This window comes from Amia ocellicauda, chromosome 23, assembly GCF_036373705.1.
Source record: "Amia ocellicauda isolate fAmiCal2 chromosome 23, fAmiCal2.hap1, whole genome shotgun sequence".
Taxonomy (NCBI): Eukaryota; Metazoa; Chordata; class Actinopteri; order Amiiformes; family Amiidae; genus Amia; species Amia ocellicauda.
This window is the reverse complement of record NC_089872.1, coordinates 14,743,193-14,765,827: the sequence shown is the minus strand read 5'-3', so window position 1 is coordinate 14,765,827 and position 22,635 is coordinate 14,743,193. Positions and strand designations below refer to the sequence as shown.

Below are 22,635 nucleotides of genomic sequence, written 5' to 3'. Positions count from 1 at the left end.
CTAAACTATGATACAATGTCCAATCCTTGTAGTTCTCATTGACCTATATTGATATTGTGCAGAACGCACAGGCCCGCAGTGCACAGTCATGTCCTTAGGGTGGCAATGTTTGAACAATTTTAATGTCACCTACTATCACATGAGAACATTATCCAACATGTATCCTTTCTTGCAAAATGATTTTTTTTTTTTTTTAAGACTGTAAACTTCATATTGTCTTGGCTTTTGCAAGTAAGATGTATTTCTTACTTGAGTTCACCTAGCTGGTATGGAACTATTGTATGGTGTATGTCACAGTAAATTCACATAGCAGTTACACTTCAGGGTGTAATTGCACTTGTCTCATACATGGTTAAATAGCATACACCTTTTTAATACATGTCTGTACCTTGTTTTAATCCTATAATATCACTTTTGGTAAAAGATGGAAAGCTAGAACGCTGCTACCCCCACTGTGTCTGTTCTGTTGATTCTCACTGACCCCACTTCTCTCTTTGTGTTTATTTGTTTGTTTTCACTGCTACCTGGACTGCACTGCACAAGGAGGACAAAGTGGTTAGCATCTTTTTTTTTTTTTAACTTGGTGTTTGGTCTCAAATATGATTAGGTGGTACATAAATAGTGTGGCACCCTGTAGGGTTTATATAACTGAAATCTCTCTTTTTGTATCCACATGCTCAGTTGTTTTGTCTTTTTGATCATCTGGTTGAGCTTTACTCAAACGTGATAATAATGACTTTGTTTTTTGTATTTGTAGAATTCTAATTGTACAACCCTTCTGCATATTCTTTGTATGCCTTGATCATTGTAACTTAAACCTTAGGTGATTGTCTCAGTTCGAAGTTATAAACATACCGCCCATGATTTTGACCAATGATTTTGACAACCTCTCCACTGAAATGACTGCAAATGTGGATAAAAAAAGAAATGACTCAAAATGGCCACAAGAAGGTTTAAAAATGAACTTCCAGAAATCTGAATAATAATAAATCTGTTCTGTGACATTTAATCTATTACGCTTTGATTACTTCCTCAAGAGATCAGATATCCTAGAGCTCAGACATGCTCAACTACGAGCACATAGACTTTTTATTTTTTCTGGAACAATGATTGTAACATGCATACATGTTTATTCTTTCTGTTAAGTTTCACATATTGAAAGACAGGGTAAGAGACAATGAAACGATTCTGCATGAATCACAGTTAGTGTTCTCACCCAAGCACTTTCACTTTTGAGTGGCAGCCATCTTATCTCCTCCTCCCAAAAGCATGATCACTCTTTGCAAAATAAAACCTGCCTAGAATGTCTTTAGTGTGCAATGTCCGTCGATGGGCATGGGAAGGCCTTCTGTGGCATGTACCTCAGTAGGTCTATTCAAAAGCTAGTGGCACCACTCGATGCAAGGGTTCCAATGCAAAACGGCTAACCTTATCTTATGTCCTAATGGTAATGTGTTTCAGTGCATGCTCCTGTTGATGTCTAGAACCATGAAAGGCATGTGAGCCAAGATATTGCTTGGGAGAGGAATGACGCTACTGTTCCTGAGAATTTTGGTTGTTTCAGTTTTGACTTGATGCAAATTCCAAATAATATTCAGCTTTAACAACCTCTGAATAACTGCTCTCACATTGAAAGACCTCCTGAAATTGAAAGGAAAAAATAAACATGTCCAAAAGGCCTTTCTTTTCTTTTCTTTTTTTTTCTCATTTTTTTCTCATTTCCACCCCCACCCTGGGGCTGCCACCCCACCGCAAATCTACTGAATGGATGCTATATATTTATTGTTTATACTAGTCAATTTACAGGGAGTGCATTGTTGTTATACAGTCCCTGATATAAAGACAGATGTCACCTAAGAATTGAAAAGTTTTCCATCACAGGAACAAGACATCGTCACTTAGTTGACACTTGATTATTGGTATTTTACCATACCTGGGATCTAAAAATACATTTCCGAAACTGAAATTCCTCTAATCTTTGGCTGCATTTAATGGATTATGCTCCATTAAAACTCTTACAATGGTTAAATTCTGCATGACATCTGGTTTGCAGTGTGGCCAGATATACAAGACATTTCCTTTTCTACAAATGGTGTACATGGCTTGTTGCCTTTATGTTTAATTCACTTTATGTTCTACTAACAAAAGTTGGGTGTAAATGTAATGTAGGAAGCTTGCAAAAATTATTATTTAATTTTTTTGGCAAGGATGTGGCAGATTCATCCTTTTGCTTTGATAGCTCTGAATTTCTTCAATATCGAGAGAAAATCACCTTGATTGAAAGCTGGCAGCACTGCATATATTTGCTGCTGCTTTTCACGAGTGGAGCTTAGTTTTTGTTTAGTTTTTTGCAGATTTAATGTTTGAGTAATGGATGAATGTTACATATTTTAAATATGAATTGCTGAAAAATATACAGATATAAAGAGTTACACCAAGTGCTGATTCAATGTGCTTCTCATCCTGGCACCACATTTATTTTCTCTCCATGGCAGTTATTTTTGAAGAGGTCTTTTCCCCCCTTTTAAGTGGGCATTTAAAATGATAAAAATATATTTTGTATTCTGAATAAGATGTTACTATTATCATGGCTACTGTGGTATATCTGCATGCTTCCCGGTGTTAATTTCACATCCTTTATCAAGCTATAATCATTCCTATACAATATGCTTTTATGGCGCTTTGTTATGCTTACCATGTTACTACATGTTCCTGCTTGGCTGTGCTTTACCAATATTAACAGTGCTTTTGGACATTTGGTATACCACAGTACTTCAATATTAATATTAATCATAAAAACATATTTTTAAAGGAACATAAACCATATGGGAACCAAAGTAACAAACAGTCATTATAACAATTGATTCCACACGGAGTTCATTATATTATTTTATTTTTTAAACAGCTTGATTGAAGAAAGAAGCTCTTTAGCAGGAGGGTGGCCAATTGGGATTGGCCAATTAGTTGATTTTGTTCTCCCTAAACCATTTGGTCATAGATTTTGTGCTTATGATCGTTATTGTACTGTCATCTTTACCAGGTTTTTTCACAAAAATATCAGATCTGTTTAATTTCATTGGTTTCTGGTGTCCTAGTTGTTGTTGTTAGCAGACGCCCTTATCCATATAATTGTTAAAATATATCACATTATTTTTTACATACAATAGCTTTTTTTTTCTGGAGCAGTCTATGTAAAGCTTGCTGAAGGGTACAACAGCAGTGCCCCCCACCTGGGATTGAAGCCACGCCCCTCTGATGCACAAATGGACTTTCCAGCAGGATACATCCTTAAAGATAACATGGTGTTAGATACGGGGTGTAGTGTAGTCTCTGTGTTTAGATAGAAGCTTAGTTTTGATGCCACCCAGTGGAAATTCCTGAAAATATTTTCATGATGAAGTCAAATTCATTGTGGGTTTCAGTAACGAGTTCTCCTGCAGAAATACACCCCAGACCTCAGTGTGTGCCCATATTTTGGTTTATTCTAGGAAGGAGTCAACCCCTGTTACTCTCTTAAGATAAACTGAAGGAATTGCTTGACGGATACGTTATAAAAAATGTAAAAATGTAAAGAGCGTAACACTTGATACTCTGGTGCAGTCTCCTACTAAAGCTAAATAATAAGTGTCCTTTTATAGGTAATAGAAACACACAGTTTTCAGTGATTTTTAAATATATATATATATATTTCCATTATTTAACTATCTAAGAGAAAAGCATGTCTTCTTTTGTTTGCTATCTCACTTAGGTGACATATATAAAAATAAACATATATGTAGGTTCTTTTTCAATCTGTGATGGCCTTCTTGCAGCATTTGCATCTCATATTTTCATTAGGGATTAATGTTCTTCAGACACAACTTCCACCTGTAGGAAAAAACAAGATATTTTGTCATATTTAATGTTATTGATCATTATATTCCTCGGCCAAGGTAAATGTGTCTGTCTTGGCATTTGACATTAGAACACCTTATGACTGAAGTATGAATCTTGTAATATCAGCAAGGATCCATAATAGATTTTTAATAATACTGATCCTATAGTTTTCTATAAAATATTAGAAAATGTGAATCTGTTTTTATAAATACCATGAACAACTATATTCTTGAAGAGTTGATATACAAGCTCATTATAAGGAATGGACTATAATCTGTTTTATGACAGTCTTTAATCCTTATCCAGGATTTATAATTCAGTGAATTATTGGTAGTGCTTTGCCCTATATATCAAACTGGCAGTAAAACATGCCTTATGTAATGGCCGCCTAGAGTGCCTTTCTGGTATTTAATTTATTTTACCTGTTTGTGAAAACTGAAATCAGCGATATTTATGTTAAATGCTGGTCTTTTCAGGCAAGAGACGCAACAGATTATAAAGATGAAGTGAAAAATCCCAAATGATGAACGACAGCGCGACAGTGTGACATCTTTCGGATGCCTTTGCTCGCTGCTGCAATTTATATGAAAAGGCTATGTTGCCGCATCTGTAAAGTAGGTCAGTTTGGAGACCAGGCGTGATCGATAGACATTTCTGTTTCACCAAAGATTGCTATTGTGAAAATACGGAGATTCTTTAGAACGCAATTCTCCCGAGCAAGAACACAGCGCTGCCTGATAGTGTTCACAGTTCAAGTTCAACACGAGGGTAATCAGCTCGTACTAATTGCCTAAACCTGGCTGCATGCTGTGCGTCATCTGATACTGCAGATAAGATAACAGCATTACTGGCTTGCCTACAATTAAAAAAAAAAATACTAAATCGGCTCACACAGCTGCTGCAGGGGAAAATGCACAAATCTGGATGAGATGACTCCCATGAAAGGTATATTACCTTAGTCAGTACACCAGTACATCCTGAGTGACACCTGTTTGTCCTAGCTAAACAGACACTCACCAAACGGGTGATGTTTCCACTTTCTTCGACATATAGCTTCTCTTTTCCATGTCAAGCCTGCAATGTTTTGTAAAGATTTGTAAAGGAACTCAATCTCTCCAAAACTCCTCATGGCAACTGTTGAAGTGTTCAAGACTTTGGAATCAAGGAATCAAGTTATACGGATGTTATTTGAACAACTTACGATTTGTGGATGACATCGTCCTATTTGCAAAAACACCTGAAGACCTGCAGCTTCAAATTCAGGAATGCTCAGATGCAAGTAAGAAACCTACCCATTTGCCTGAAGAGAAAAGTATTTGATCAATGCATACTACCAGTGCTCACTTACAGCTGTGAAACCTGGTCACTTAATATGAAAATGGTACAGAAACTGAGGAAGACACAGATGAGCATGGGAAGTTGTATTTTTGGAAAAACAAGAAGAGAGAGAAAATGAAAAGAATGAAACCAAAATATGTGACATCATTGAAATAGAAATGGCAATGGGCCAGACACACTGCAAGAAGAACAGATCAGAGATTAACATCAATAGATTAAAAAAAGCTAGAAGACGACCACAAAGATAATGGGAAGATGAAATCATAAACTTTGCAGGTGAGACATGGAAAACAGAAGCTGTAGGTTGAAGCAAGTAGAAACATCTTGCGCAAGCCTTCATCCAGAACTGTTTCAATGTAAAATCAGCCTTATAACAGCTAATCTTTTCTCATACATTCTTAATATCTCAATATGTGATCTATTAATCTTCCTTCAGATTCTAATTACTTTTAATGATCTCTTCCTGATGGCTACTCAATTTGTTCAGATTTTAAGATGTTAATTTAAGAAGTGAATTATTCCCCTAAAATTAATGTTTTAAGAAATACATTTGCACAAATATACAAAGAATTTGATAGCTTTATAATTCAACACAGACCCTATTACACATTTATATAGAACGCATGTAATCGGATAAACAACACACACAGAATAATATGTAGATCGTATAATAGCGTGTTTGCGATATAACCACAAATCGAGGAATCAACTCAAGCTCAGGGAGTCTGTCGGTTTGAAAATATCAAAATACTACATACATTTACAAAAACATTTTAAAAATGTATGAAAATTGACTGAGGTATTTACCATGTTAAAGAAACAGATGATTAATGATTAATGGACACTTCTGCACATTAGAATTGATTTTAATGAAACATCGATGACAAAGTCCTGAATCGTTTCATCAGTCCATTCCCAACTTCCAACTTCCTCATGCAGCTATATTTGCTCAGGCCTAACCAAGCATCCTCTTTAAAAGTGCACACAAAGCTCTAAATGGCTTCATATCTGATTATTTGTAAGATACGTGTGCTTTTATACTTCCCAGCTAAAGTTGTTACAGGGTGCTCTGTTTAATATCCCTGCCATTTGGAACTAGCTCCAGAATGATTGAGTTTTTAGGTCCGATGCTCTTACACTCTGAACCCCTGTCCAGGAATAAATATTACAATAAATAAACAGCTCATTTTTTTACCTAGATTATTTTTTCATGATAATACACATTTGGTTTTTGTGCTACATTTTATAATTTGTCTTTAGATTAACAGACATTTAATTATTTTGTCATGACTCATCACTTTTAGTATGTCCCTACTATTGATATGATGGAAGTAGCTTTATGATAAGTGAATGTGTTTTAATGCCATCCTATAATGATCTTATTCAAGGTGATTTATTTTGTTGTATAGTCATGTTCCTCCTGGACCAGTCTGTGGAAATAAGAGACTTACTGTGCCCACTATGTTTAAACACAAAAGCTATGTGTTTTAAGATTTTCTTTGGAAGTCTGAAGTTTATTTATATATATATTATTTTTGCATATAGAGTCCTAAATGTCATACATTTTTCTTTTTATGTTGCTGATGTACTGCAAGTACACAAAAGAGATTCCTGAAATATGTTGTGCAGTTATTAATAACTATAGATTATTGTTTTGGAAAAATGTTACCATCCATTATCCAGCATTTGCCTGGTGTATTAAATAATGGTGAAGAAGTCGAATTAGGGACCACTAATCCCTCATCAGAGTGTTTAGTTGGTTGCCTGACATCTGTGGATTGTTAAGCTGAATCATTACTCAGGCCTGCTTTAGTTTAGATTAGTTTGGAAAGAGTCCAAGTACATTCAATCAGGGCATAATGCTTGTTTTCTGTCAGAGTGGTAGCTATGCTGAGACTCTGCACAGTAGTCGCTTAAAATGCAGGCTGCATTGTTGGAATTGCCAAGATAACTACAAAGGTTTTGCACTTTAAGCTTCATTATAAACTCATTAATTTGGCTTTTTATTCTAACTTCATTGGGGAAAAGAAAAAAGGCAGCTTTTCCTGCGAGGGAATCAATTATGAGTAGAGATGGCTACCTGTAAGTATTGTACTTATTATTAATTATTTTCTACTTATATTACATTCTAGAGACATTGTTTTAATATAGAGGAGGGAATGTTAAAAATATCCACTGAAAAGCCTTATATGTACATAAAATGCAATTTTTGTTATCAGGTTTGTAATTTTGAGGAAACCATTGACTGTGTTATGATTAGTTTGAAAAAGCTATGACAATAAATTCTTTCTTCTGCATGATTCATTACATAGACAGAGGAGACTGCTTCTTTCTTCTGCTCTGTTTTTAAAGCCTAGCTTTAGCTGTCAGATTATTTGAATGGCTAATTAGTAGTGTTGCTAACATTTCCATTCCAAATGTCCATTTCCATTTATTTTTTCAAGCTTTTTTGGGTTGAGGACATTGAGGGGGCTTGACATGGAAGTAGTGTAGATAGAAAGGTCCCAGAAAAGAAACTCAGCAAATCAAACTCAAGACACAGTAAAGTGAGATTGCTATGATTAATATAGTAATCATAATATTAATATTTGTAAATTAAGGCTGACTGACTCTTTACCAACATCAAAACCAAAAGCTGTATTTTGCATTGCATTCTCATGCTTTTGTTTTTTAACTGACAAGAATGCTATTCATCTAAATCAGATTTTTAAAAATCAAAGCTTTTTTATCTTAGAGCAAGTGGTATTAATCCTGATTTCAGGGTCTAATAAAAAACTTTTATATTATGGCCTACCTAAAATCTCCTCATCTAAATAATAGACCGTTTCCTGGCAACGCCCAAACCCCAGATGTGACTTCACAAATATTGTTAAGGTCTATGATTCCTTCAGAACCTTTGATTCAACCATATGTATTTTTTCTATAAATGTACAATCTGGTACACAAGAACACTATATGCAGTGCTAATGCACTGAAAGTTAATCAAGCAAAAACGTTTGCCAATCTTTGCGATTGGACCAGAAGGAGTGCAATGCAATGTTAGTTGGCTCTCTTGCACTCTAGACCTCTGCGAGGCTGCGAGGAACAGAGGTAGAAGAATTAGTTAAGGCTCTTAATGTGCTCATACTGCCCTGCTAAATATAGAAACATTGATGGAGCCTCGTTCCCCTGTTCTGTTCATGGGTTTTCATTTTTAATCAAAAGTGATCTGTGAGACGAGGAAAAAAAGGAGAGAAAAGAGGAGGGTATTTTTGGAAACTCTCCGGCTTCTGTTAAATGAACCATTAGGGTTTCTATTACAGTAATGAAAAAATACTGACAGAAGTAGAGATCACATTGAAAAATAATGACACTAATTCCTTAGTGACCATTTTTCCTGATTCCCCAAGTGCCGCCAGCCTCTTGGCATAGATCCACACCTGTCTGTACCAGGGTTCAGACAGAGCTTTCATGCTGCCCTAGAACACATTCAGTATTGCGGCTGCAAAGTAATTAATCTACAAATATGGATTTATTGTCCCTATTTATGATATTACGGAAGGAAACATTGCACAGAAAATGCAGAATTCTGATGTTTGGAAACGCTTCAACACTTGAGCTGAAGTAACTTTGTGATCTCTGGTGGCAGGTCTTTCCTTCCCAAGCAAATTCTCTCTGGCCTTGGCAAAATGTCTCATATTTCATTCAAGCAAATATTTCAAAATAATTGAATAAGAGAAGTATCTGTCAGATTTGTCTTAAAAAGTGTCTACCCAGTAACAGAGTGAAACGTGAAAATGTAACTTATATAAATATATATAAGTATAAAACAGTGGATGTCTTTCCCATTTTAAAAATAAATCTGTTTTAAATAATATTTTGAATAATATTTGAAAGTTAAATAACTATCTGCATGTTTGTCCTGTAGAAATGTATAGATCACAGAATAACATTGTATATACACAGTAATGTTTGAAATAAAAATAATTTAAGTGTACAATTTCATGTTATCAAACTTTGAAATGACAAAATAATTGATAATTTTCATTTGTAGCCACATAGTCTAAAACACATTTTAAAAAGGAATGTATTGAAACAAATACAACCCCATTTCATTTATTGTAGAAAATACGAATATCGTATAGCTTAAGATAAATGGCAAAACAAGTCTTTGCCATTTAAATGGAATCTTCCTTAAAACCTGATATACTGAATACAATGTATTATTCTTGAGTTATTCACTGAAAACACTTTAATTCAGTCTTTAAATGTAAATATATACAAGCAGAGAGCATTTAAACTGTTTCTCTTTTATGTGTTTGTTTCTGAACTAGGTAATGTGGGTATGCAATCTATGTCGTAAGCAACAGGAAATTCTAACAAAATCGGGAGAATGGTTTTTTGGAAGAGGTCCTCAGGCATCCAGCTTGGATGGGGCTCTCAGTGACACTGCCATGTGTGGTGATGTGCCCAGAGAAAAGAAAGTGCGCTCGAGATCCCAGATTCCCCTAAGTACGGCCGCAGGCTCTCAGGAGGCCCCCGAGCCCACTCTTGTCTCCGAGAGGAGCAAGGGACCAGAATCCGCACAGCAAACAATGCCTTCATCACGCTCCAGAAGCGAACCGCCAAGGGACAGGTAAGGCAGTCGCTCTGAACTCGCACAGCTTGTCATATTCCGTTGCTCAGTCAGATTCAAGCCACAGCACGTCAAATACAGGTACCTCCACCACCATGTGCCATTTGATTATATTCATTGTCACACACACGACACAGTTTAATTAACAGTCTCCTCCAGAATAAGTTCAGATTCCCGATGAAGTCACTTTAGTTGCCGAGCCTACTAATTAATAAGTAAACGTCATGCTGTTATTAGTTGTGGTTGGTCAGAATCATCTTTTAGTTCATAAAGTATAGGACATGAATGAAATGTTTAGTCATTTTCTCGTCATGTGTTTAGTGTTCAGTTACAGTACGTCATGGAGGTGGTGTGGTGGTTTGCATCTTCAGTGACACCTTCCCCGCCCAACGTTTGTGGTCGAGCTCAGAGTCATCACACAAGTATCTAAAACATCTTTCTGAATTGTGATGTCAGAAGATAATGCCTGCTTTGAAGGCCTGCCATCTCTCAGCTGTTAGTCCGTATTTTAGGATTTTGTTTAAAGAAATAAAGCAGTAGAGCTGAATTATAATGCTCGATACATAAAAAATTATCTTTTGGTCACACCCTAGTTTGTTCCAGTGTTTCTAAAGATATGCTAGATGGTTAATATTAATTATAAGTATCTTGTGTGTTTGTCGTAATGTTTAAACATTTGGAACAGATCTAATATTTGACATATTGGAGCTGTCATAGATTATCCAGGCTTCTTCAATGATCTTTGGAGTCTGTAAACTGCTTCTAACTGCCAGAACAATTCAAGACCCTTGCTGCTTTTGTAAAACGCATATAAAATGGTGAATGAACTGTGAAACTTGCTCCAACTCGATCTCCAGCAGAAATCACTACTGTTTAAATCATTGGTCCCCAGGGTGCTCCCATCAACTAGACTTCTCTGAGATCAAGGTTGTGTGCTTTAAATGACAAACCCACTGCACAGCTTTGCAAATTCATTTTTTTTTTGTTTCTCTGTTTCTTGTACAAAATATTTTATCCTGCTGATAATGGTTTATGTGTTTAGATTTTTTTTTCTCTTGCATGTGCGTGTGTGTGTAAAATGGTTTCCACCGAGGATGAAAATCCTCTTTAGTGGAGATACTTTTCATTTTATGTGAATTGCTGCTCTAGATTTTTTATTTCCCCCGTGATCCTGTTTGGTAAGTGTCTTATTATTCTAGGTTACGTGAGGCAGGAGCTGGGTCAAATGTTTTATCCGTACAAATGCATTATTGTTTGTTTTTAAATGGAACAATTTCAGTACATTTAACAAATTACTCTTGGATAAAAAGAATAACAGTAATTATACATGTGCTGATTAATGTTGTACTTAATAAAAATTCTAAACCAATTATTTTTATTTTCTAGTAGTCTAGTAGATGTAGTAGATGTTTTACTTACCACAGGCAATTTGTATGTATAGTGCTTCTTGCTTTTTTAATGTTTTATTAATTTCTTAAACCTTGGGTAAGTCTTACTTCAGTTAAGAAAGTCATTACTTTAATAATGTAAGTTTGGCCTGTTGGCACGCTTTCTGTAGCTCTCTGTGCCAGCCTTGGTCTCACAGTGTTTTAATATGATCAAATATAATTTCCAATGCTTTTGTTTCTCCGACACCCAGGAAAAAGCCCACACCAATTCCAGAGCAGAATGGAAAAGCTGGCGTGAAAAACGAGAGAAAGCGGACACCAAAGTCCACGACTCAGCACGGCGAGCGGCCAGCCGAGGACAGAGAGCACAAGGATCGGCGAGACATCCGGCGCCTGGAGAAGGGCCGGTCCCAGGACTACACCGATGAGGAGAGCAAAAAAGCTGATGAGGAGAAGCAAAGGAAAGAGGAGGAGTTCCAGACGCGGTACCGGAGCGATCCTAACCTAGCCAGGTATCCCATCAAACCTCAACCGGAAGAACAGGAGATGCGCATCCATGCGAAGGTGTCCAAAGTGCGTCACGAAAGGAGGCACAGCGATGTGGCCTTGGCCAACACAGAGGTGGAGGGGTCAGAGGTACCAGAGAACCGTCTGGGAAGGCGATCGCTGCCTCCCGGGGCTGAGGACCGTAAGTCGCCAATGGAGAACCACAGGTCGTACTCCATGGAAAGAACTGGAAATGTACAAATTGCTGTTTCGAAACAAATCGCAAATCACAGCCCTCCCACAGCACGACACAGTCCAGTTCCTGCTCCACACTTGGAATTCAAGGACCAAGACTGGGGCAAGAAACCGTGCCACCTAGACCCTAGTTCTGCAGCGCTTATTCGCAAAACCAAGCGGGAGAAAATGGAATCCATGTTGAGGAATGACTCGCTCAGCTCGGACCAGTCGGAGTCCCTTAGGCCGCCCCCTCCGAAACCCTACAAACCAAAACGAGGAGGTAACAAAAGACAAATGTCTGTGAGCAGTTCAGAAGAAGAAGGAGGCTCGACGCCGGAGTACACAAGCTGTGAAGACGTCGAGATTGAAAGCGAAAGTGTCAGTGAAAAAGGTAAGTGTTTTGACTTTTTCACATTGTTGACTAATGCTTTGCTTCTAAGTTCACATGGAATTTCATACTTATGAAGTCCTTGAGATAACCAAGGAATTAATATTGTTTTAACATCCAAGTTATTTGCAGGTACTCAGTTTGCTGTCTGCGCTACTGTATGCAGAGTGTCAGATAAGTGCAAACACATCAGTTAACACTCTCAGGAATGAAATCCTAGGAGCATGCTAATAATTGCAGCACAGAGCAGAGATTTTTATAGCACTAACAGGGAATGCACTTGCACTCTTAATTCCTTTGCTTAAGAGCTTTGAGCTGCGTTCGCCCTGATGTGTGAAATTGTGCTGTTTAAACCCAATTTTCTTTTGGGTGCTTTTAAAAAAGGGATCCATTCCTTCTTCTTCTTGTGTCATGGTATTAAAAAGATTAATTCAATTATGTATATCTGGAAAGAAAGTTACTCACCATGTATTTAGCATTATTTGTACATTATAATTACTCTGTCCTTTAAGCTGTTTATCCTACAGTAATTAATAATGCATGCTCTGTATATTATAAAAATGGTATGATACATTTTATTGGTAGCATAGTTTTGTGTGCCTCTGTTGGTTTGAGAAAGCAGGATTAGGGTCTAGGTTGAGTAACAACTCAAATATGTCCACAGCTAACACTCCCACCCCCAGAATATTAAATACCATCACTTATGTCACAGTTTCCTCATTTTGAGCATCATTTTTTCCATCCTTACTTTGGTCTATCCCTGAAGCAAAACTTTGAATTGTCATTTATGCAAATTAACCTGCAAATGTATCGTGAAACATGTCTTGAATAATGTTTTATTGTATTTTATATGTTGAGTTATTCCAATCTGCAATAGAATAGTAATAATTAATAATAATAATAATAATAATAATAATAATAATAATAATAATAATAATAATAATAATATTCTTTTTGTATTAATGTGCATTCTCTGTCCAGTCTTCTTGCTGAAAAAATAAAAATACAATAAAATAAAAGAAATACCATGACAAACCGCCAAATTCATTGAAGGTATTTAACCAGGCAGTCATACTTGCTATGGTTCCTGTTTAGTGCAATAACACAACACAAAAAGAGACGGACTTAAAAGGGCAAATTATTTAAACAGTGTTAGACATTAAATGTAAATACCAGTACTGTAGGACGTCAAGCAGAACAGCAGATATTTAACTTGGTAAACTTAGTAAAATATTTGGCCACGGTCTGCAGAGGAGGTGCACTGATTGTCTCAGTACAGTGCAGTGCTGGGAAGTGGAACCTGGGTGAATGTTTTATTTCAGAAATAGGTAAGTCTCACATAATAGCAGTAACTTATGAGTAATTGAAATTCAACTGTTTAATCTAGATGTAACAATTAAGGCCAATAATAACTAAAGTAAATGTTATGGGCATCTACATGTTTTAACAGATAGGTGTGGTTTTCCTTGACAGAAATGTTTTCTCTATTTATTTTAACAAAGGGGTATATTAGCTACTTGATCCTAACGTATTTGTGACCTACATTATTTACCTTCTCTGTTACCTACAAAAAATGGTAGACAGTTTAAGAACATGTCTTTTCTGAGATTTTAGTTATGTATTAAACGAGAGCAGGAACATTTCATGTTAATAATGTAGATTTTGGCAATGAATATCAAGTACGGTATTTTAAGGTTTCTAAACTCAACCGTGCATTAAAAATCCACATTGGACTGCATTTGCCATGGTCTTCATTGCTTCTGATCTGCACAGTTTCTTTTTCTTTTTGTATACAAAGAAAACGTGCAAACTTTGCCAAAGTAAGGTCTGATATTTTGCTACTGTAAGGGGAAGTCTGATTTATTCCTGCTCCATTGGGAAAGGCAATATTAAATGGTAATACTAGCTGCTGCAAAGGTATTGATTGCTTTGATGCCTAGGGTTTGTACTTTCCTCATTCTGCACCAACAGTATACTGAATTCATTGACTCTTAAGCTGCGGAGAGAAGTGAGAATTTACATCTAGCTGAGCATTCTGTGTTGGACTCGTGGATATACTACTATATATCCTGATGGAAAACCTGTTTAGCAGCTCAGACTGTGCCTATGGATTACTATACTAATCAATGACTGCTCTAATCTGCAGAGATTTGTTTTGATGACAGTTCCATTTCCTACCTTGTTGTCTGGTGTGAACCCTGCAATTTGTTATATATATTTTTGTGTGTGTGTGAATTGTGCACATTGCTGACACTGTCTGTGAAATAGAGGAGAAGCACAGAAGGGAATTTTGTGTGACTTCACAAGGCATTGCGGTCCTGCCCCTGTTGGTTAAGTATACTGAGATTGCAGTTCTGTTTTGGCAGTGGAAGTCCTCAACTTTTTCCACAATGTTTGCAGGCTTTCTTCATTTTCTCTTTAACACGTTGCATTCAGGGACAGGTAAATCAAGTGCGACTTTTAGGCTGATTTTGTTGGCAACGCTTGTGTGTTTTTGACTGGAAAATTGTTGCTTCTATTTGTTCCGTCTTGAGATTTCTTTCTAGTTTTAAGTTGTTCCTTCAGAAAATCCGAAGCATGAATTGCATAGCACAGAATTTCAAAAGTCTTTGCTTAGGTGAAGGATTACATGTAACAGTAATTTTAAAACAAGTTTTAAAATGTTTTCCTGTTTTATTACCAAATGAAGAACATTTCAAATAATGTATTTCACTTCTGGAAGTGCAAGTTATTTGTTAGAAGTGGAAGATGGTAAAATGTTCCTATTTTGTCTGGTGTTTTCAGCTGCTGTCTTTGGCAGAAGACAGTTGGGGTGCTCTGTTCCCGATCAATGCTGTGGTTAGTACAATCAAGAATCTGCATTTGTTTGCTCTTTGTATTTATCAAACATGTATATGTATTTAGTGCACACATATCAACTAAGATTTTGCAACAGCTGCTACAGTAAATCTTTAATAGTATATATAATATTTTTTGTGGTTTACTTATTGGTGATTTAAAGTTGCTTAAGAATAACTGTATTGTCACCTCTCTCATGTTAACAATTAAAATGGATTATTAATGTGGGGAACAGTTTATGTAATAAGAATTATGGTGTTTCTGTTTTTTATTTCTTTTATGAAATTAATCTGAGGTTACTGTTACCATGGCTTTGAAATGAACATCCTTCAGCTATAGAATGGAACAAAAAACTGTTGATAGATTGCAAATTGCAGAATTCAAAGGAATCCGGATACGCTTGGCATTTGATGTCAGCCTTCTGAAGCTAGTGTTCTGTTGAATTCATTGCTGATGCTACTGCTTGGTGGTGTATGCATCTTTCTGGAAGGTTCTTTTTTAGATGCACCATACATCAGAAATAGGTCTGTAATGTAATCTGTAATGTTACTTTTTGGAACTGCAATCTGGGAACTGGTTTAAGAATGTGCAGTGTGTTAATTTAAGGTTAGAATATTAGAGTTGTTTTATTCATTGCAAGTAAGCCATAAAGCCTTCATAGCAGTTGTGAGTTCATAAACTCATCTGTCTTCTCAATTCCATTTCTGTTTAAAGCCAAGATTAAGCTGTTCTGTTGACGATGCTGAAAAGACAAATAGGGTGAGATTTAGCAGTGCATTGTCAAACTCCAATCTGAGCCGCTGCGGTCCCAAACACTGCGCAAAACTGTTACCTTTTTTAGTTCTGTTTGAAAAAACATTCAACGTGGCTGCTGTAGGTTGACTTGTACTGGATCATATAATATTACGGCAATATGCTATTATGACTGAGAATATTGCAGATGCCATCAAGCAAGTCAGTTAATGTTATGAAATGCACATATCGTGTGCATTTCTACCATATTTGTTGGCTGTCGGACTTGTTTAACTGGTAAAATGTACTGGCTTATTCATGTAGCATTTTCAAAGAGCGATTGCATCTGGGAGCAGATTATAAAACTGACTGAGAGCAATAAAACTTTGTCAAAAATAGAATTAACCTTGACCTCTTAGGTGATAGGTTTACTGTAAACGTTGGAATGAAGGCTTTTCTCGTTCCCTTTTCCTATTCCAGCAGAGTTAATCCCGTCATGCTCGGCAGTAATGAAACAAGAAGGCTACAAACGCCCTCCTCAATCTCTCCATGCGGCGACGTAGCGGCTGCTTTTGTCCGAGAGTGATTGTGCTTCAAATAACTGTTTCGATGTTTACTAATGAGAGTCAATGAAGGAGGGTCAGAGTGATAATTAGAGTCCGTGTAATTTATGTTGTGATAATCAATGCTGCTCTCCAAAAATCAATATGTTGTGGTGGTGCCTAATCTCTGATGCTATTATTCACATGTGACATTGTACTGCTAATATAATTATAATCCTTAGTTTAGGGATCAACATTGATATGTACCCCCTACATACATTCTGAATTTGCAGAATAACCCTTGATTTTGTGTGTGTGTGTGTGTGTGTCTCTTTACATATATACACACACACAGTTAAATAGGATAAAAAGGTCTCTTTTAAAGTTCAAAGCACTCTAGGCAGGGCCAACAAGTTGTAATGCAAGTTATTTTAAAATGTTCAATAAACCTTGGACTCTTGCTATAAACAATGCTGCTGACAGGGTGTTCACAATTGTATTTAATGTAAACTGTAAAGAAACTATGCGCTGTGTACCCTTGACTTAATCCTTTTCCATTGATGTGGATTCCAGTTCTGTTGCTCAGTTTTCTCCACTTCATTCGCAGGTGACTGGGACTGCTTTCCATTGGACCCTGCCGTCTGGCATGTAAGTGAGACTTCCCCAATTAGTTCGGTAAGACACCTGCTTATTAACAAGATACAGAACCTGGAGCTTTCATATTTCCCTTTACGGATTTACAGGTGCCTACCTTCATGGCTGCTCTGTATCCTGGGCAGTCATGACTAGCAAGAACAGAAAGCCACTTTGTTGTACATTTCCTGGTTTTAAATGTGATTTTGGCATAGGCACACATGTATATGGGCAACAATAAACAAAAAGTCCAAATTTTAAAATTAATTTGTTTATTTAACTTATCAGGATCTTAGGAAGATTGATTTCTTCAAAGATAGTGTGCTGTAAAATCCAAATCCAAATCCAAAATGTGTATGTGTGTGTGTGCACATGCTAAATATTACCTGTTTGGGGTAACTGTCATGCAGTGTGTCAAATGTGATGTAAACTGTGTTTTCTAAGCGTATCCTGGGTCTAGATTTTAAAGTTACTGTTTTATGAATTGTTCCACTAAACATCATAAAGTGTACAGACTTGCCAGGCAGATGAAATACACATAGCTTGATAAATGGTATTATCACTGAGTTTATAGTACATCAAGCATCGACCTCGGGCACTGATGACAAGCTGAGAAGCGAGGGCAGAGGAAAGTCTTGCTTACTTTACCAGTCTAGCCGAAAACTGCACATTAAACAATAGCTCTGCGAAGAGAGGGACCCGAGCAAAGTAAACTTGTCGACGCAATCGCTCCGCTCTTATCGGATCTGTAATTCATTGTCCGGGGGAGGAGAGGTATTTGCCATCTTGTGTGAATGATGGAGCGGACTTGCTTTAATAGGATTAAATCAATGCCTTCTTATTTACAGCATCCTGTTACATGGCAGCCGTCCAAGGAAGGTGATCATTTAATTGGACGCATTATTCTAAGCAAGAGAACAACTATGCCAAAAGAGTCAGGTGCATTACTAGGGTTAAAAGTAAGTATGCTAAGCTCATGCTAGCTTATGCTCTAGTTTCATCGCCCAGGCAATCGGTGAAAGTAACACTGATTGTAGTTTCCTTTAGTCCTCAGTTAAAACAATTGATTTCTAATTAGCTAGAAGAGTTATTCCAATGATTGTGTGCATTGTTAAAGTTTACACCTATTCAACATTTAAACAATTCCATGAATGTGCTGTTGGTTTATGAGAGGCTACCAGAAATCTAAGCAAGGTTGCAATGCATATGACAAATAATAGTTCAATCAACAATAGAGTGTGGGTTTGTGCAATGTTTTTTCTGATGTAGTGTCACCCATGTTGTTAAATGAATGGTATTCATTGGTTGATCTAGGTTGTCGGGGGAAAGATCACAGAAACGGGAAGACTTGGTGCCTTCATCACCAAAGTAAAGAAAGGGAGCTTAGCTGACGTTGTGGGTCACTTAAGAGCAGGTATGAATTCATATGTCTAGTGGAAAACTGTATTGTATTTTTCCTAAAATTTTAGATTAAATGTGTTGATGGCCATTGCAATTAACCAGCTTATGTTTTTTTAATGCATTGTTGGACGAAGGCCTCCCCAAGATATTTTAATTGCTTCAATCTGCAGCTCACCTTTTATGTGGTCCTCTTCTAGGTCTTTTTTCATCTCTTGGGATCCATCTCTTGGGATCCAGCCCATTGCCATTGGAACGTTTTCACTCTTTCAATTATGTCACTTATTTTCATTCTTTCTCGATTCCATTAATCTTTTTTTCTATATTTTTTCTATTTTGTTTTATGTATGCTTGGAATGATTATATATATTATGGCATAATTAAATGTCCCCTTGTATGTTTTCTACCCTTGCTTGTTTAAATTGATTATATTTAGTGACAGCACCTAACTGGGCTTTTTGTCTTGAAAGGTGATGAGGTGTTGCAATGGAATGGAAAGTCATTACCTGGAGCTACAAAGAAAGAAGTTTATAATATTATTTTGGAATCCAAATCTGAACCTCAAGTAGAAATAGTTGTCTCAAGGCCAATTGGGTAAGTCTCTTTCTTATATCTAGAACAGCTGGAATATTAGGCCTAAAAATACCTTTTGCTGTGATAATGCAGCGGTAAATACATCTTGGATGGGACATGTAATGCAATTTGCATTGACGAATCAGTCATGCAGTTAATTCTTCTCAAGCTGCAAGAGATGCCAACCATTATACTAGTGGTTTGGCTTCTGGGAAGACAGTATTGATTATTGAGCTGACCTGACCTTTCAATTTGCTGCCGTTGATGTACGATTGTTTGTCAGAATTTGAGTCTTTTAGAGGAAAAGGGGGAGATACAACAACGCTGCTCATTCAGATGTGGACATTTTGTAAAATAGCATTAGCTGAAGCTGCCAAAAAGCTAATCTGCAGTGTTAATGCTCCGTTTGAGAAACACATCTAACAGATGGCCGAGCAGCCTCCACAGCCGCACAGAGGCTGCCGTCAGGGGGGAAACTGAGCCCTTCATCTCAGCCTGGCCTTCCAAACATCCCAGCATTGCTCCTGCAATCGCGCAGATTTGGTATAAACACCAGTATTTGTGCAACATACCATGTGTGCATAGTTTTCACAATATTTATACTGGATAGAGAATCATACCATGTATTATGATTTCCATAGAGACGGCCTGTTGCAGTGAGCGTTCTGTTGAAAACTAGGTCAGGACATTGTATCATAGTGAAGCTGGTCTGGTAGTACGTGGATGCTTTTGTGGGTGGATTATTTTAGGTATTTTTGCTGTTGTTAAAAATTAATAAATTTAAAACATTTATAATTTGAGACTGAAAATATATGAAGATGGACTATCACATTATTTTATATACACTCACCTAAAGGATTATTAGGAACACCTGTTCAATTTCTCATTAATGCAATTATCTAACCAACCAATCACATGGCAGTTGCTTCAATGCATTTAGGGGTGTGGTCCTGGTCAAGACAATCTCCTGAACTCCAAACTGAATGTCTGAATGGGAAAGAAAGGTGATTTAAGCAATTTTGAGCGTGGCATGGTTGTTGGTGCCAGACGGGCCGGTCTCAGTATTTCACAATCTGCTCAGTTACTGGGATTTTCACGCACAACCATTTCTAGGGTTTACAAAGAATGGTGTGAAAAGGGAAAAACATCCAGTATGCGGCAGTCCTGTGGGAGAAAATGCCTTGTTGATGCTAGAGGTCAGAGGAGAATGGGCCGACTGATTCAAGCTGATAGAAGAGCAACTTTGACTGAAATAACCACTCGTTACAACCGAGGTATGCAGCAAAGCATTTGTGAAGCCACTACACGTACAACCTTGAGGCGGATGGGCTACAACAGCAGAAGATCCCACCGGGTACCACTCATCTCCACTACAAATAGGAAAAAGAGGCTACAATTTGCACAAGCTCACCAAAATTGGACAGTTGAAGACTGGAAAAATGTTGCCTGGTCTGATGAGTCTCGATTTCTGTTGAGACATTCAGATGGTAGAGTCAGAATTTGGCGTAAACAGAATGAGAACATGGATCCATCATGCCTTGTTACCACTGTGCAGGCTGCTGGTGGTGGTGTAATGGTGTGGGGGATGTTTTCTTGGCACACTTTAGGCCCCTTAGTGCCAATTGGGCATCGTTTAAATGCCACGGCCTACCTGAGCATTGTTTCTGACCATGTCCATCCCTTTATGACCACCATGTACCCATCCTCTGATGGCTAATTCCAGCAGGATAATGCACCATGTCACAAAGGTCGAATCATTTCAAATTGGTATCTTGAACATGACAATGAGTTCACTGTACTAAACTGGCCCCCACAGTCCCCAGATCTCAACCCAATAGAGCATCTTTGGGATGTGGTGGAAAGGGAGCTTCGTGCCCTGGATGTGCATCCCACAAATCTCCATCAACTGCAAGATGCTATCCTATCAATATGGCCAAGATTTCTAAAGAATGCTTTCAGCACCTTGTTGAATCAATGCCACGTAGAATTAAGGCAGTTCTGAAGGCGAAAGGGGGTCAAACACAGTATTAGTATGGTGTTCCTAATAATCCTTTAGGTGAGTGTATATACATATACTCTCCATTTTTTTTTTGCATCAATAAGACATGTTCATGATGGGAAAAGTTGGTTCTTAGTGATGCAGTGCAATGCAGTATAGTTAAAACATAAATAATTATCTGCCTTTTAGTAGACTGCAAACAGTCTCAAGATAATATGTTGCTATTTTAGATCCGTGTGAAATGCCCTCCTGTCCCTTGATTGGGTTCTAAAGCGTGACTAGTTTTTTGATCTAAACATTCTTTTATTTTGAAAGATCTCTGCTTTTAATCGTGCCTTTTAATCATATTTCTGTGCTTTTAGTTAATTCCCCCTTGTTCTAAGTTTTCTATCATTATCATGTTCCTTTTCTATACATGATTTGATTATTAGTTTGATCTCTTTAACGTTTCTTTTTTCATATCTGATTTGTCTTCCTCTTTTGTTATAAGATGTATTCATCGATTTCTTTCCAAAAACTTCTTGAGAAAGGTGTATAAAGCATACCAGTAAGTAAAATGCATAGCTGTGGTCTCCCTTCAACCTCAACCTATCCCCCTTCTAAGTAAACTGCTTTGACACGACTGTGCAGTCCTTCCTCACAGTGTTGAGAAGGACACACTCTAGACCCAATTTGAATCCTTTCATGTATTAACAAGCTTAGATCAACTTTGTTAGGTCAACATTGTTTTTTATTCCTTGACACCAGACCCAACTTGTCTTGATGTTGTGTGTTCATTAAACCAAGAAAGATGGATTAGCATCTAGCAAAGGTTTTGTGATCTTCCTCAGTGAGGATGTCTTGATGTTCAGTGACTCTTGAAATGTTGAACAGTGCTTTATGTATAGCTTCAGATGTGGCTTTAAAGATACAGCCCCATTACAAGTCTTGTTGTAATCTATTTGGTGTTTGTAAGATAAGAACATAAGAAAGTTTACAAACGAGAGGAGGCCATTCCACCCATTGTGCTTGTTTGGTGTCCATTAATAACTAAGTCAGTTTTTGAATGTTCACAAATTGTCGCTTCAACCACATCGCTGTGGAGTTTGTTCAGATTGTGATGCCTCTCTGTGTGAAGAAGTGTCTCCTGTTTTCTGTCTTGAATGCCTTGAAGCCCAATTTCCATTTGTGTCCGTGTGTCCCTGCTGATCTGGAAAAGCTCCTCTGGTTTGATGTGGTCATTGCCTTTCATGATTATCCCTTTCATGAACATGTTACCAATTTGTAGGTTTGCTCTTGTGTTTGATAATACGTGTATGAGAAAAACGTTGAATGCATTGATCTGAAATCATCAATGCATTGTGAGTGCTGATCAATGTGTTGGCTCCTTCTTGCACTCCCTGGTTAACATGACCTGTGTTGGACTTCACTAAATATCCTCAACATCCCCTTTAAGTGTTCAAAGTGTTCTGTCTAAACCTCCTTGATTTTCAGTTACTCGATGTTGTAGGTATATTTCAAACTTTTTATTTTTATTTTTAGAGACATTCCAAGAATTCCAGAAACGTCACACCCTCCACTAGAATCTAGTAAGTTTTGCTCTGGTGATCTGC

The 22,635-nt window shown here is 37.2% G+C and overlaps 1 protein-coding gene across 5 annotated transcripts in view; it reads left to right on the top strand.

Annotated features, from left to right (window-relative positions):
- The window catches only part of LOC136719360 (regulating synaptic membrane exocytosis protein 1), a 106,287-nt gene that overhangs the window by 41,323 nt on the left and 42,329 nt on the right, over positions 1-22,635 (top strand). For 4 of the 5 annotated variants that reach the window (XM_066697280.1, XM_066697279.1, XM_066697278.1 and 1 more), the window contains exons 3-10: positions 9,528-9,829; positions 11,469-12,331; positions 17,048-17,115; positions 17,922-18,032; positions 18,388-18,487; positions 18,942-19,065; positions 21,534-21,590; positions 22,565-22,611. In XM_066697280.1, coding sequence (XP_066553377.1) covers positions 9,528-9,829; positions 11,469-12,331; positions 17,048-17,115; positions 17,922-18,032; positions 18,388-18,487; positions 18,942-19,065; positions 21,534-21,590; positions 22,565-22,611 — 1,672 coding nt within the window. The remainder of the gene's footprint in view (positions 1-9,527; positions 9,830-11,468; positions 12,332-17,047; positions 17,116-17,921; positions 18,033-18,387; positions 18,488-18,941; positions 19,066-21,533; positions 21,591-22,564; positions 22,612-22,635) is intronic. The other variant, XM_066697282.1, reaches the window with a different exon arrangement.